The sequence below is a fragment of the Cygnus olor genome, chromosome 3 (assembly GCF_009769625.2).
Source record: "Cygnus olor isolate bCygOlo1 chromosome 3, bCygOlo1.pri.v2, whole genome shotgun sequence".
Lineage (NCBI taxonomy): Eukaryota > Metazoa > Chordata > Aves > Anseriformes > Anatidae > Cygnus > Cygnus olor.
Window position 1 is genome coordinate 82,904,372 of NC_049171.1, and position 15,692 is coordinate 82,920,063.

The following is a 15,692-nucleotide window of genomic DNA, read 5'->3' on the forward strand; positions in this document are numbered from 1 at the left end:
AGCTCTAAGTACCAAGGGCTGGGATGTGCTTGCCACCTCCACACTTAGTGATGCAAACAAAATACAGTGGCAGAAATCTTAAAAATGTCTGTTCAAGCCTGACCTGCCATGGTCCATGTGCAACACGCACTTTGACAGTGTACAGTTTTTTCCATATACTGATAACACTTTTGAGTTACAACCAAATTTCTACACAACACAAAAAATCTTCAGTGAGTTACCTGTATCTTACTTAGGTAACTACCTGCACCTCTGCTGCACTTATCCTGCAGATGGGAAACTTCTCAAATGAGCAAATTATAATTAAATTGAAGTGGGGAAGGGAGAATTTATACATTTCAGTAGGTGAAGTTTAATTCAATTGGAGATTTTAGCTTTGATGTCAAGGGATGATTTCAAGCAGCAGTTGTGATATATTCAGCAACCTATGCAATACTTCTGGAATTTTACAGCTCACAGTTATAATTAACAAATGAAGGAGATGCACATCCTTTTGAACTTACTTTAAGTTAGTTACTTTTTTTCCTGTTGTAATGCAAGATTCAATTAAATATATTCTATGTGCCTATTAATGCCACTAGCAAGATTAGAAAAAAATGACATCTAAGATGCAGCTAAAGAATAATTGTTATATGTGTATATATATATATGCACACAAAGTAATAGTGTTAATGGGTAAAAAAGCTTTTTCACAAGAACTATCTAGTTACATAGTTCAAAGGGCTCAATAAGAAAACATTCATTTTGAAAGCATCCCCAAATGGATTTAAGAGCTCATTTTCTTAAAGTTTTCATACCTGCTTCTAATAAACTCCTATCCCTGACAGACTTATTTGCAGAAGTCTAGTAGTCAGTCTTTAATCAAAGAACTTTAGAGAAAACAGTTTGGGAATCAATAATAACTATCAAATAAGCTTGCCACGTACACACATATCTGTTTGCCCTCGAAGCCAAAGCTGTTATATCAAAACAACTTCTATAAAAGCCAATCCTCTAGATTTGATGGGTTTTTGTTCTGCAAGATTACTAGCTGGTGGTTTTAGATACAAAGCTAAAAACTAGAAACAGATATATAAAACTTCACCTTTGCATTCATATTTTGTTATATGTAGTGTTTATTTCATTGTTATACACCCAGGTTTTTCCCAACAAATGTCAAATGAGCTCTAGAGAGGCCGAATGAAGTTTATTATGTTTGACTGCAAAGAGTTCATAAGTGAATCCTGCAGCCTCCACTCAAGCAAAATTAATAATAAACATTAATGGGGCCTCTGTACCTAAGGACTTCATCCATTCTCCTCTTTAGATCTTAACTCAAATCTTTCAGAATTATTTCTTTCTGAATCTTTTTCTATATTAGGCTCTACTTCTCTGTCTTTTAATGGCCTTTCTAATGTGAAAGATTTCTTCTTTTAAAACATTGATATACTAGAACATTTATTTTACATCCTAAGCGATCATTCTTTACAGCCTCTTCACAGTTCTGTGTCTTTGCCCAGCATTAACACTATAACCTCATGTCAGGAAGGGTGAAGGGAGTGGGTGGAAGATCAAAGTTAAAGGACTTAAATGTAGGATTGTATACAAAGCAATAAAAAGCATCAGTTATTTGCAGTTCAGAGAAGACTATTAAATTCATCCTGATAATAAATATATGTTAAATATGATGCTGAACTGGTTGAACCATCTATTAACAGTCGATTTAATGGATCTGATGGGATATCTATGCTGGGCATTAAAGACTCTTTGCTTCTTCTGTGGTCATTAAGCCTTCTCGGCATAACCGATAGTTTAAAACAATTAGGAGTAACACATACCTGTAGCCACCTTAATTTTCTAACAATATACAGGACACCATAAAAATCATAATACAGTTTGGATGACAGATTCATTTCTAAATCTGAGAAAATATGGCCTTAATTTCTGTACCTTTCTACTCATTAAACTTTCAGGCAAATTTGAGCAGTAGTGGTATCTCATTAATTTCTCTGCTATAATTTCTTTTCTTCTGTATTCAGATCCAAAATTGAAAGGAGACTTAAAAGTTAGGTTCTACTGTAAATAAATAAATAAATCCAGAATGCTAATCTCATCTAATTCAGATTAAAATAGGAGTAAAATCAAGGTTTAAACTTGTATTACCAGCCGCAATTCCCCTCTACAGACAAGCAAAGGGTTGAAAACAACTTTTCTAACATGAGTGAAAAAATAACCTTGTTGTGGATCCCATAGCAAAACACAGGGGTTTTGTTTTGCTTTGTCCCTCCTCCCCCCCCCCCCCCCAGCATTGATTAACTCTTAATATTGACTTCTCTTTCTTGAAACTAGTTGTCAAGTTTCAGAAAGATTCCAGGAGCTGAACACTAAAGAATAGGTAGAAGGTAAATGTCCTTTAACCAACCATATGCTGAACCACAGAGGCTGGCAAGCACGTACCTGGTGACACTGTGGAAATTATCCTTAGTATTGAATGTATCATAAGCATTTTATGAGACTCTATATTCTGTGAGGTTGAGGTTTCCTGGGGCTTGGGGGACAGGGAGAAGTCGTTGTATGTTGTCTTCAATATTATCTTGTGAATGGCTGCATGCATCTGGTATTTGGCTTTACATTGGCTAGTGAAACTCCGTGCAGATCCTCTTTCATACGCAACGCTCTAGTATGGATGATTTCTTCGCAAGGCTAGATCCAGGGAATTTTACATGTCAAATAAATGGAATATTCTTCAGATATATAACGTGTCTCTCCAGATGCCACAATGCCCCCCTAGTGCTGAGCTGGCAGTTTGAGTGGAACAATACTCAAGTGGAACAGCAGGAGCTGTCAGCTGACTCCTAAAATTTTCAGCTGATAATGCAGGAAAGAAAGAAACTCTATGCAGCTCTACCTAGAATAGGCACACACAGGAAAAAAAAAAATCTCGTGCAAGTAGAACACTTCTCATTTTCTCAAAGATTCTCTGAAATCTGTTTTCAGAGATACCCCTTTCATGTCTCCACAGTTACACACACATACCTGGTCCATCTTCTATATTTCCCACCTTTGTTATTTTTGTTTCAGTCTTGCTGCCAATTAATATCTTGCATATTACACATTTTAGTGGGAAAGGGTATAAATACATGGCAGCAGCAAAAACATCTACTGATTTTTCTTTGCATACTCAAAAATCAAACTGAAAGACAAATCCATGACCACAAAGGATTTCAGGTCACATTTGCCATTGAAGAAGTGAGAAAATAGCCCATTTCTCCAAAGGTATGTATTAGCTGCTTCAAGTTTCGTTACTCTGATTGAGATACCTGTCACCACTTCTACATGCCACATTCTGCTGTCAGTCCTGTCAATAAATTAGTCTAAAACAGCCCCTATGAAGCAACCACAAACCTTTGGTTTCAAGCTATTTAAGTTAGAGGACTCCATCCATCTTCCTTTCTTCCCCATCAGAAAAATCAAAATATGTGAACTTTCAATCAATTTTGGTTGGCTGGTAAACAGCAGGCTACATTGTCTGTCGTAACCACTGAATTTAATGGTGTTCCTCAAGTTAAGCCAAATCCTGGCAGGGATTTGTCAAGAGCACAGAGATGCAAGGCTTCTTGTGTTGTCCCCACAGAAACACAGTGCTTTATGTAATGCCATACTTTGATTGGAATCAACAATGGCAGTTCTCACCTAGAAGAACCTTGCCTTTTTTAGCCTGGGATATACACACATCATCTGTTTTCTTGCACTGCTTCCAACCACCTTTTGTAAGATCTACATACGTGCAAGGCTCCATTCATTTTCCATAGACAAATCAAATTTTGTGGCCCAGTACAAAGGAACACACTGAATTTTACATATTTTTTTCTTTTCTAAGCAGCTTCTCTGGAAATGATGTAGATATCATCCAGGATGAGTTACACATTTTAATATGATGAACTATGTGCTGATTAAAAAAACAAAGTGTTACAGAAAGCCATTATGGTTATTATTTGCATATTAGCCCCTGGTATGCAAACCTGCACTTTTTTTTTTTCTCAATCAAAGGAGCCGTATGTGAGAATTCATTACTTTGACTCCTGTAACAAAAATACGCATTTCAAAATGTTTTTACCTGAAGCCATTTATTCTTGAGATCTACGTAGTACGATTCAAGACTAAGGCCCAAGACCCTGAAGATTGATTTAATTTATTAGTAAATCAGAGACTTTCAAACTCTTTCTGAAAGACTTGACTGACCAATACTTATAGATAATGCATTTCTGATCCACAGATTTTCATCTCAGAATACTCCTTTCCTCAAACACTGAATATAAGCACTGTGTTAAGGAACTATAGATGCTATTTAAACTCTGATTTAAGCCTGGGCAATCGCATCCACATGAGTAGGGTCATTCTCATTTAAACTGCATAAGTTAAACATAGCAGAACAGAAGCATATTCTTGTTTAAGCCAGTAGCATACAATTTCTATGTTGCAGTTTGTACTCTTCTCTAGTAGCAAGCCACTGAGAATTAGAAATGGATGGTATGCTATTTCGTATTAAAAAAAAAAAAAACACAGAATTTTTTTTTTGCCAGTTTTATTGTTTTCCTGCTGAAATACTGCACTTGGTGTAGGTTTCGTCACATCTCACATGTAACTTTCTATTTCTTCTGTACCCTGGGTTTTTCCTGAAGTGATATTATTCTTGATACATCATGAAATACTTTAAGCTACACAGCGTAGGTCATCGTGGAGAAGAGTGAAAAACACAGCTGCAGTGTATCATCCCATACAGTGCATGTGTATTCTGACTTTATAAACCTTAATTAGAAAGCAATATTGCAACACTTCAGAAACAGATGTGTTAGTTTCATCTAACAACACCCACAGTTGCTCCTGCCTTCTCCCTGCAATATATAACTTACTTGGATTCTGTTTGCCATGCTGCCCACGAAAACATGGCTTGTGATGCAGACAGAGTGGGTATCAGATACACATTCCTGACGACTGAGCAACTCTGCAAAGCAACTACAATATTTTCTATGATTCTATAGGAAATGGACTCTTTGTCAGGGAGCATAGTGATAGGACAAGGATTAATGTCTTTAAACCAAAAAGGGGTAGAATTAGATTAGATACAAGGAAGAAATTCTTCACTCAGATGGTGGTGAAGCCCTGGAATAGGTTAACTAGAGAAGCTGTGGATGCCCCATCCCTGGAGGTGTTAAAGGCCACGTTGGATGAGGCTTTGGGCAACCTGGTCTGGTGGGAGGTGTCCCTGCCTACGGGAGGGGGAGTGGAATTGGTAGCATTCTGTGATTCCATAGTACAGCAAAGAAGATTCACTTTTGAGACAGACCAAGGCTTCTGTCAAAGAGCATATTATTTTTCATATCAGTTAAGACTTGACCTGCATCTAACTGCTGAATAACTATTTTGCATATCTTATCAGAGGAGAAAGCCCCTCTTCTGCAAGCCCTCCTCACCTCCTTCACAACTGAACAGCTAAATACTATCTATTCAGTTGAAACAACGTATTGTCCATGGCGAGACAAGGCATTACTACACTCTGTTTTGTATTACTTAATACATAACCAAATCTATTTGAATTCAGCAATTAAGTTTTAGAGTATATTTTCAGTGACAACTATGTATCATTGCTTATTTTTCAGCTAATTTTAGCATCCACAGTCTAATCTAGATAGGTGAAAAAAATCACTTCTCCTGAACAGAACAAATTTCCAAGTATATTTTATATACACCTCTACTATGAAAATAGCGTAGAATTAATCACCTCCTCCATGTTCAACACTGTAAGTGATTAATTCACTTCAAACAAATTGCTAAAGCTGAAAGCATGCTGATCAAGTCTCCATCTGTCTGTAACGCAAGACCCTAAAACCGCCTGCCGAGTAATAGAAAATGCTTTTAGTGATATTAAATCAGTGCATATAACGTGTATTGGTAATGTGAGATGGGGGTACAGGGTATCAGTCTTTCACAGCATGTAGAAGGAGCCTTAGATAAACCTGTAGATGCACACATCAAGTTCTGCAACAGTCACTGTCATTTTAATGTCTTATTTGTCTGTGAAAGGACAGCAAATGCACATAAAGATTATTACACCCCTAGTGTGTTACTCTATAATTAAACAAATAGTTACTTCAGGAAAAGGTAAACTAAATAGTTACTTCAGGTAAACTTCTCTGTTAAGAGAGACATTTGGGTGTATTTAACTGTCAAGCGTCTTCTCTAGCTCTTATACCCAAAACCTACACTCTCAATGATAACAGAAAACCTTCTAGGTATGAGTTGTGTAACTAAATCAGATTTAGGGATTACCCAGATCTCTACTACTAGCAGCTTGGTTGACTACTACAGACAGGAAAAGAGTTATAAGGTTTTATGTAAAGAAGGGTTGGCAGGCTCAGCGGGACCAGCACAGAGTTGACTGCACAACTCTATGGAAAGGTGACCCTCACAGCTTTAATACATCATTTAACTGAAGTAACTATTTTATTCCATCGGGACAGCGCAACTGTTAAAAATCAGAACTCAGATGGGATTACTGTCCAAGACATACAACCATGCCATCCAAACTTAAACTTGTCAGTACTCATTTGATCTCTGCCATTTTCCCCACACTAGTACACGGAGTGCTGAGAACGGCTCTGCAGTGGCACATGGAAGCTCTTTTTGTGGCCTCTGTTGTGAGGATATCAGCACCTACACTACAGCTTGACTTCTGAATCTAATGAGAAAATAAAAATCGAGGCTGTTATTTGTGTGACAAGGAAAGAAGTTCAGCAGTCAAAATGATGACGGTTTTGCACTCTGGCAAGCAGATTGTCTCCACTCTGTCCCCAGCATCTGTACACTGTAAAGCCTAAATCGAAGTTCAAGTCCCAGAAAAAAAACATCCAGCAGTAACACCAACAGTAAGCCCCAATCTGCACAACAAGAAGCAGAAATTGCTACATGGGCTTGCCTAATTATAATGTTATGGTAATGCAAATGTAGACAATTGCAAGGAACATAAAAATAGCTGTTTATCCCTAGACAGACAATCAATCTGAAGTTATATTACTTTCTTCTCAACTGAAAAGCTTTGAAACATGCAGATTTGCTTACAGTGCATAAGTTCTGGATCTCAAGTGCCTCCAATCGGCTAGACTGACTGGTAAAATGAGAAGCACTTTTGCAAATGAAATATTCAGATTATCTGACACAAAATTCCTAGAAGTGTAGAGAGAGCTCTCTTTGCTGTGATTTTTTTTTTTTTTTTTTGGAAAAAAGTTGCCATCATGACATAACAAAGACTTCTGAAAACGCAGATGTTACCAGTTCATTTTAAGTACATCCTCCACCTATAAGAACACATGTAAAAATTATAAATACAGCTGCATGATCACAATTTTCAAAGTGAATTCTGAATCTGTATTATTAGCTACAGTAATTGGAAAGAATGTGATTTTCAAAACTTGTTGAGAAATATCCCTGAGTTTAAAATGAAAGTCACAATTGCTTTAAAGTAGTTTTAATCATATGTTGTAAACTTGTTCACTATTAGGGAAAATTGTAGCTTAAATCACTGCAAACCTATCTTGCTCAAGACCAAAGCGCTATAAACTCAATGGTGAATATAATGCCACTATTTAAAATTGTTTCCATTCATCTTCTACATGGAGGCTGTTTGAGTGCATGACAAATACTTTTGTCACCAGAAGTAGCCAAACGCAGAGGTAGGCCAGGGTCAGGATATCAAGTTCTTAGCATAAGCTGCAATATACGAGTAGAAGGGGTGGCGCTATTCAGTCTTATACATCTCAAATTCAAAAGCTTTCCTTCAAGCTGTCATTTACAGATCATCTATAAACTATAGAACTATTTCTGGAAGGCATGTCCTGTGAGCAGAGGCTGAGGATACTTGGTTTGTCTAGCTTGCAAAAAGAAGGCCAAGAGGCAGTCTCACTGCAGCCTCCAAAGGAGGGGATACGCAGAGGGAGGTGCTGATCTCTGCTCCCTGGTCAGCAATGACAGGATGCACAGGAACAGCACAAAGCTGCACCAGGGGAGCTTCAGAATGGACTTCAGGAAAAATTTCTTCACTGTGAGGGTGGTCAAACACTAGAAGAGGTTTTCCAGCGAGGCGGTTGATGGCTCATGCTTATCAGTGTTCAAGAGGTATTTGAGCAATGCCCTTTAACTTTTGGTTAGCCCTAAAGAGGTCAGGCAGTGGACTCAATCTTCATAGGTCCCTTCCCACTGAACTATTCTATTATATCAACCACAGAAGACAGCTTAGAATATTGGCTGCTCTCCCAAGAAAAATAAAATCAAAACTGAACAGCCTTTGGACTGGAAGTGTACAGAAAAGTTCATACAACAAAGTACAAGCTCATGCACAAGAATGTAATCACTTTACAGTAAACAAACAGGCTTTGGTCATTCCACGTGAAGCAGCTGGACTGTGTCCAAACCCAGCAGACAAATCAGTGAAGTAGCAGACACATCAGTGAAGTAACCTCACGGTATTTGTTATTATGATTTAACGGACTTCACAGCCATGGTATCAGAACTACCCCCCCTTTGTTCTAGAAACGTCTTTATTAGGTCACTCTGGTTTACTGAAGTTGAAAGCTACAAAGCTGCAACTATCTTGCTTAGTTAGTGAAGCCATTACTTTTAAATGTCAATTTAAAACTGTTGATTTCATGTTTTCCAATCAGTGAGCTTACTCTTTATTGCCAAAAGTTCTCAAAAGAGAGTTACACTTTAATAATCATTACTAGTTACTATGCATACAAGAGTTCATTACCTTACCTTTCCCTCTGTCAACCCTTACTCCAAGAAAATAGCTGACTTGTGCTTTTATATTCAAGAGAAGTGTATTTATAATACCTGGCTACTCTGAATGAAATCCCCAATCGGTCTCTTCACCACCACCACCAAAAAAGAAAACACCTTCAAGGCATTGCTCTCTTCATAGACATATTAAATATTGAAAATAGAAGCTGTGGTGGCAGTAGTCCAGATGATAAACAGAGAAATGTGATGCTACCCGCAGGGCATCATTGTTTTTTCAGTATTGACATGCCTCTGCTCTCCTACTCAGTTAGCTGGGGAGCTACGTATCTTCACTATCAGAAAAGAGAGATCTTTGTATTTCCAGCTGAGAATATGGAAGCATTGGTATGTATAAAAGGAAACCTTAAGACTAGGAGTAACTTCATTGTGCTCCTGACGAATTATAATATTCGAGTGAAATATTTTCTATTACTTTACATGGCAGCTGAACCAACTCAGGAATATCTGACACCTGAATTTAAGTGGTGCATTTACTCTCCACTTCCATGGGAAAGACTCCACACACAAACATGTGCTTTTCTAATACATCATAAAAAATTCTTCTCACCGAAGCACACTGTGTGAGAGGAAAATAACATGACCAAGTACAGGCAGATGTGGTTTTGCAAACCAAAATGCTACTCGGATCATTCTGTAATTAAGACCCGTGAGTTTGCCTACTTTTCTTTGTAAATAAATTTTATATAAGAAAGCAATGCGGGAAAGCATCAACATAAAATATAGTTATAGTGACCAAATATGACACTAAAAACCAAAAACGAGAAGACACATATGATCAAGCATTTTGCTTCCCAATTTATATCTCATTATTTCTATTTATTCCATCTTTGGAAGATAAGAGATGATTACTATGGTGTTTTTTTTTTTTTTTTTCCATTACCCTTACTATACCTCTTATTTTTTGATCTATATAAAAAATGCCTTCATCAAAAATTGTAAGTATAACACATAAGGTATAAAGATAGTAACAGAAAGATACTTAAATTCTCCTGTGTAAGCTTGATGTTCAACTGCCTCGCCAAACCAAATGGCAAATGCCCAAGTTTCTCAAGTATTTGAATGGTCTGACTGATATAGACAGCCTTATGTTAGCTAGGCCCTCTAGTATTTCCCCTCCTAACACTAGGAAACAAATGTCTAAGAGCTGTGCACCATTAAAATCATTATGCAATACCAAAGCCTGCACAAAGGTCTAACTACAGCCTGAATCCACCCTGACTCCCAAGATCCAGGATTTTTGCTACTCTATGCAGCAGCAGTCAAATGAATCACGAGGAACCACACACCTTCATCCCAGCAGCCGAACAAAAGCACACTTGAGCATCACATGAAACAAAGATTAGGCAGGAAAGCTGCAATCCTTACAAGAGACATTAATTTACCTTAATAAATCCAATTTTCAGTGAACACACATTGTGTGAGCACATGCAGTAATCCACCTCTCATTTGTACACCTCTGCTAGAAAGAAAAAGAGCTTTAAAACGAACTTTTTGCTCCTGACTAGCACTTGCCTTCACCATTATAAATACAATCCTGTTATTTACATCACCCCCTATCAGTAAATGAATGAATATCTATATTCCTTTGAACAGGCTGCATGTCTGTTAAATACACCGCTGGACTACATCCTACTTCTGTAAAGGTAAAGTATGAATCTCAGAAAAGAACACAGACATGTTACGTGTGGGGGTTTTTGTGGTTTGGTTTGTTTGTTTGTTTCGGTGGGTTTGTTTGGATGAAACTAGTGGAAGTACTCCTACAGTGCTAAAAATCCCTTTTTCACAGGAAGCAGTGATTCTGCAAATAGCACTCTGACACTGTTACAACTGAAAGATAATACTTGAGTTTCACAGAGGGATTAAAAAAAAAAAAAATCAAGGTGCTGCCATGTTTGGGATAATTTTAGAGACAGAGAAGTCCAAACACTGGGGAAGCTGCACCCGTCCTGCTGTAAAAGGGCACGTTTAGAGTAAGCCATCAGTTTTCTATCAGTCCCACTGCTGAAGCTGCGCACGTTCCTTATTCAGAGGCTAAGGTATTTCCAACAGAAAACACAACCGTTCGTACCAAGTCCATCCATCGGACTGGGCTGGGGCTGGGGGACGGGACGGTTGGGGCTAAGGGGGCGGTTGGTGGCAGGCGGGGAGGGGAAGGGAAAGGCAGCACCCACCGAAGAGGCTGTTGCTGAAGCCGTCCCAGACGCAGCCGGCGGCGTCCCAGACCCAGCGGCTCCTCAGGCAGGACATGAAGGTGAGGCTCACGCCGAAGACGGACACCAGCAGGTCGCTGAGGCTGATGTTGACGAGGAAGAGGTTGGTGGGCGTGCGGAGCCGCTTGAACTTGTAGTAGAGCACCAGCACCAGCAAGTTGTTGCACAAGCCCAGCACGCCGATGGTGGCGATGAGCAGCGCCAGCAGCTCGTAGGTGCCGGCGCTGAAGGGGGGCCGCTCGCCCGGCGCCTCCTGCTCCGCCGCCGGGGGCTCCAGGCGGCTAGTGGCGACCGAGCCGTTCCCCCAGGGCATGGCTCACAGGCTGCCAGGGCCCAGCCCCAGCGGCGTTCATCCCCTCTGAGCTCCCCAGCACTCTGGCAGCCCGGTAACGAGGGCAGGAGGAGGAGGAGGGGCCCTCTCCGCCTTCCCGCCCACGGAGGGCGAGTCCTCAGGCGGCGGAGCCGTTGCCCGGCCTGAGGTGCTGCCGACGGGAGGCCCTCAGCGGCTCCTCCTCAGCCCTGCCTGTCGGTGAGCAGCCTGGTCGTGACCGGGATGGGGCTCCTGCCCCAACGTGAATTGTTCCGTGTGTTTCGGCTCCTTGAAGCTGCTTTCCTGAGTGCTTCCAGCCAGGTAGCTCTGTGTGGGGCAGTCCGGCTTTACGCCGTGCTTCAGGAAGAGGTAGAAACTGCTGAGCCGCTATTTAGACTCCAGATGTTTCACCAGTGACACTACCCTCTCCTTCCCCTTTGTGGACATAGTTTCTATTAAGACTGGCTTTTTTATTATTTTTTTTCCCTAGCGAGTCTGAGTTAGCGGTCTTTGCTTATGCGTCTAGGAGGAGCAGCAGAGGAGGAAGGTGCTTCCCCACAGCCTTCTGAGGTGGCTGTAGCAGCTGCATCTTCACAAAGCAACTGGCAGCATTATTTTTGCCCACAGGTAAATTTATGCAAGTGAAGACTTTTTTTTTTTTTTTTTTTGTCAGACATGAGGCAAGTAAGTCATGTCAGGTACTGAAGCTAACACTATGAAGTCACCTATTTTTGCATCTTTGTTTCCAGTGTGTGTTGTGCGAAAATGGTGTAGAAGACCTGCCTTCCTACAACTGTAGCTGGTAGTAGTCAGAGAGTTGAAGTAAACCCCAGCTGTGCTAGGTTAGCTGTACTGTCTCCAAGTTGAGCTTTTGTCCCTGAATATGTATGGCTGTAATTTTTGCTCAGCCACGCTTTAGGCTTAACATACCTTGCCAGATGAAACATCAGTCTTCCCCACAGGAAGGCCTTCAGTTTGTTTGCTGACCCACACACATTCTTGTTGGAAAGTAGGTGCATTGAGAACACCAATGAGGGCCAGCCTTCACTGGGATCAGACAAAACTTTCAGTTTAGATCGCTGATCGCTTCTTAGTTCAGATTATTAAAAAAAAAAAAAAAAAATCAGATATGTCAGCTATGAAAGCAATAGAATTTTCATAGAAATGTGGCCTGGCAAACAAATAACACCTGCTTGTTTTGTGTTTTTTTGTTGTTTGTTTGTGTTTTCCCTCTGAACACAAATAGTGGTGTTAAGAGGGATGATAGGAGAATATGATTCCTTGTGGACTGAGACTGAAAACACTGGTAGTTGAGGTAGTTTTGATGTCTTTCAAGATGCTTACTTGAATACAAATTATGGGCTTGCCGTGGCAATTTTATATGACAAACTAGTGCTGTAATGCAATGGGTCAGAAAAGTAAAACACTCATTGAAGTAACCATTCTTAACAATATAAACTTTATTTACAATATTTTCAAATTCATCAAATATGACATAATCAATAACTGAACCCTACTTTTAAAACGTATTTGTCTATTTCTTGATCACTGGTCTTCTGTCTTTCCTGTTTACAAAAGCAGTAGGAGCAGCCACCTTTCTCAAATTAATTATATTTCCCCCATACACACATTCCCTGCCCCCAAGAGATGGATTAATAGAACACATGACTTCCTTCCAAAACTTCCAGTAACTGACCTGTGGTACCTCAGCATGTGCTTTAGGAGAGGCATAACTCTTTAGCTTTCTTTATCAGCAAAAGGGAATTACCTGTGCATAAACAGACCATGTGCAAAAATACCATATTATGGGTTGTTTTATAAACAGCTGCTGCATGGTAAAAGTCTCACAATAATAATAAGACATGGCTGGGCCAAATTAATGATACACATTATTAAGAAGAAATCTCTATCTTCTGCCCTTAAAAGAAAGTCTTACATTGAGTGTGTATCTTATTTTTGCTGCATAAAATGAAAAGAGAAAAAATCTGGTGAGGCACAGGGTAGAAATTTAGTGAGGAAATAAATGAATTTTAGACAATGTACTGCTCATCAGCAGATTCCATCATATACTCAGGGTTTCTAAGTAGTTTTTCAACTATAGCACCTGACAAAAGTACTCACTCTTATTTGTCTTCTGGATTTCTAGAAAATAAGAAAAAAAGAGTCCTGTGTTATTAAAAAAAAAAAAAAAAAAAAAAAAAGTCCTTGCAAATCCCTAGGTGCTCCTAGATCACTTCTGCATTAGTTCTTTTAATGTGTTGTCCATTATGTACAATGTACATGGAATGGTAGAATCCATTGGATGTAGATTTTCAGATGACCAGCATATATATGTGTAGATATATGCTTACATATGTATAAGAAAAAATAAAAATAAAAGCTAGCTATTGAAATAATGCTTCAAAATTAAAAAGTTCATAGTTATCTGGGTCTGACTTTAGAAGTTCCCTGACTTGGCTGTATTTAGACATTGAAATGTTTCAGGACATCAGAGCATTGAGCGTCAGTCACATTAGAGGTCAAGAATGAAGCAGAGTGCTCTCTAACCTTGTGTAGGAGTAGAAATACAAACCCTGTCGTACTGACCATGACTCCCAGTCCTAACTATACCTTCAAAAATATCAATGAGATATTTTCAAAAAATGAGAACACTGGGTGGTGGAAGACAAGTGTTTTAAGCAACTTGAGACATCTTTAATTTCCCATTTGTTCATTACCTTATATTTTGCTTTCACTCATTTTCTTTATTATTTCTCCTTTATTTTCTGCTAGCATGTCTTTCAATTCACAGGCTGTTTCCCATCTTTTGAGACAAGCAGTGTGAGAAGAGAGGCTTTTGTCCATACTCAATACATTTGTTTCAGGAATCAAATGGTGCTGGGATTTTGTTTCTTGTTTTGAACTCTCTAAAACTTATTGTTTCAAAGAGTATGTTAGACAGCTAGTCTGCAGTTTCTGAAAGAAACTAAGTAAATAAATGGCTACCAGTCTTCAGCTTTTTAATTAGGATTTTTACAGCCTTCTGCTGGTATTTGATTTCTTATATATTCTCTTTGCCATTCTTTAGCTTTAAAGGCAGATAAAAAACAAATGATTATTCACTGGATCTACATATAGCTGCAACATGTATCTATAGCACAAGGAAGAGTTTATGGACAGAAACCTTTTATCTGTTCACAACCACTTGGCATTTAATAAGGGCTTTATTTTAGCTCTACATCTGCTGATAATGCAATATATGAGAAAAAAAAATGTGCAAGCCTAATGGCTAAAGTTCAAAATTAGGCCTTGATCCTACAGAATTTGTAATCCTAGCTATACAATCTACTCTGTATTGGGATATGAACTTTAAATCATAGAACAGGCTGGGCAGAAAAGTTGCAAGAACTGAGAATACTCTGAACTGGGAAAAGAGGTTGGCTCAAATACAGTTCACTGAAGCAAGTGCAAGTGCTTGCAGCAGGGACATGACCCAAATGGGTAATCCTGGAAGGTGATGAGGTGCTGTTGGAGCACCTGTGCTGAATCTGGAAGTTCACTGCAGCATGTACAGTGACCTCTGAGCTCTAGTATACCTGGCAGGTGTACAAATAGCTGTACTAGCTGCAGGTGCAATTCCTCTCACCTGAATTACATATTTAAAAGTTAAACACTTAAAGCCAGTAAGATGAAGTCTTAGAGTGTTTATTTTTTTCACTAATGACTGGCTTATCGGGTTACTTTAGATGCCTAAGTTAGGTGAGATGAACTTCATCTTGGTAGTACAAACCTGTGTGGTACTGCAGTATGTGCTCAGGTGGCAGATGTATACTGATGCCTCCTTTGTGCCTGTTTCTTGCTATGTAGATTAAAATAAGTGGTGATATATACCTTCACATACCTGCCCTGGATGTATAAACACAGCTCCTAGGGCAGCTTGGACCCTAACCACTAACATTGTAAAGCCGAATCAGACCAGTAGCATCACATTTTGCAGCAATAACCCTGTGAAATTCAGCTGTGATATAAAATGCTTATTTTAAAGGAATGACTTTCCAGAGGAGTTTATTTCTATGCTGCAGCTTCTCATTAATATGATAAACAGGCAGTGAAAGAGGTTACAAACTCACTGTCCTGTTTTCATTTACCAGAATCCAACAAGTAAATCATAAATATTGCATAAGAAATATGATTTTTTAAATTATCATCTCAAGCTGGTGTTAGTGACACAGCAGACCAAACATATTTTGCAGCAAGTAGTGTGATATTGCTTCTGTGGCAATAATATGGCTAAGACAAAGTGAAAAGTGAAGTCAGTAGACAAGAGAGTGAGCTAATGTAAATATGAACTTGATAGC

The 15,692-nt window shown here is 39.1% G+C and overlaps 1 protein-coding gene across 2 annotated transcripts in view; it reads right to left on the reverse strand.

The window, feature by feature from the left end:
- The window catches only part of OPN3 (opsin 3), a 31,757-nt gene extending 20,112 nt beyond the window's left edge, over nucleotides 1–11,645 (reverse strand). For both annotated transcript variants that reach the window (XR_005818367.1, XM_040552410.1), the window contains exon 1: nucleotides 11,007–11,645. Coding sequence is in view for 1 of the 2 variants with exons in the window: in XM_040552410.1 (XP_040408344.1) it covers nucleotides 11,007–11,358 (352 nt within the window). In the remaining variant the exon portion in view is untranslated. The remainder of the gene's footprint in view (nucleotides 1–11,006) is intronic.
- Nucleotides 11,646–15,692: the final 4,047 nt, after the last annotated feature.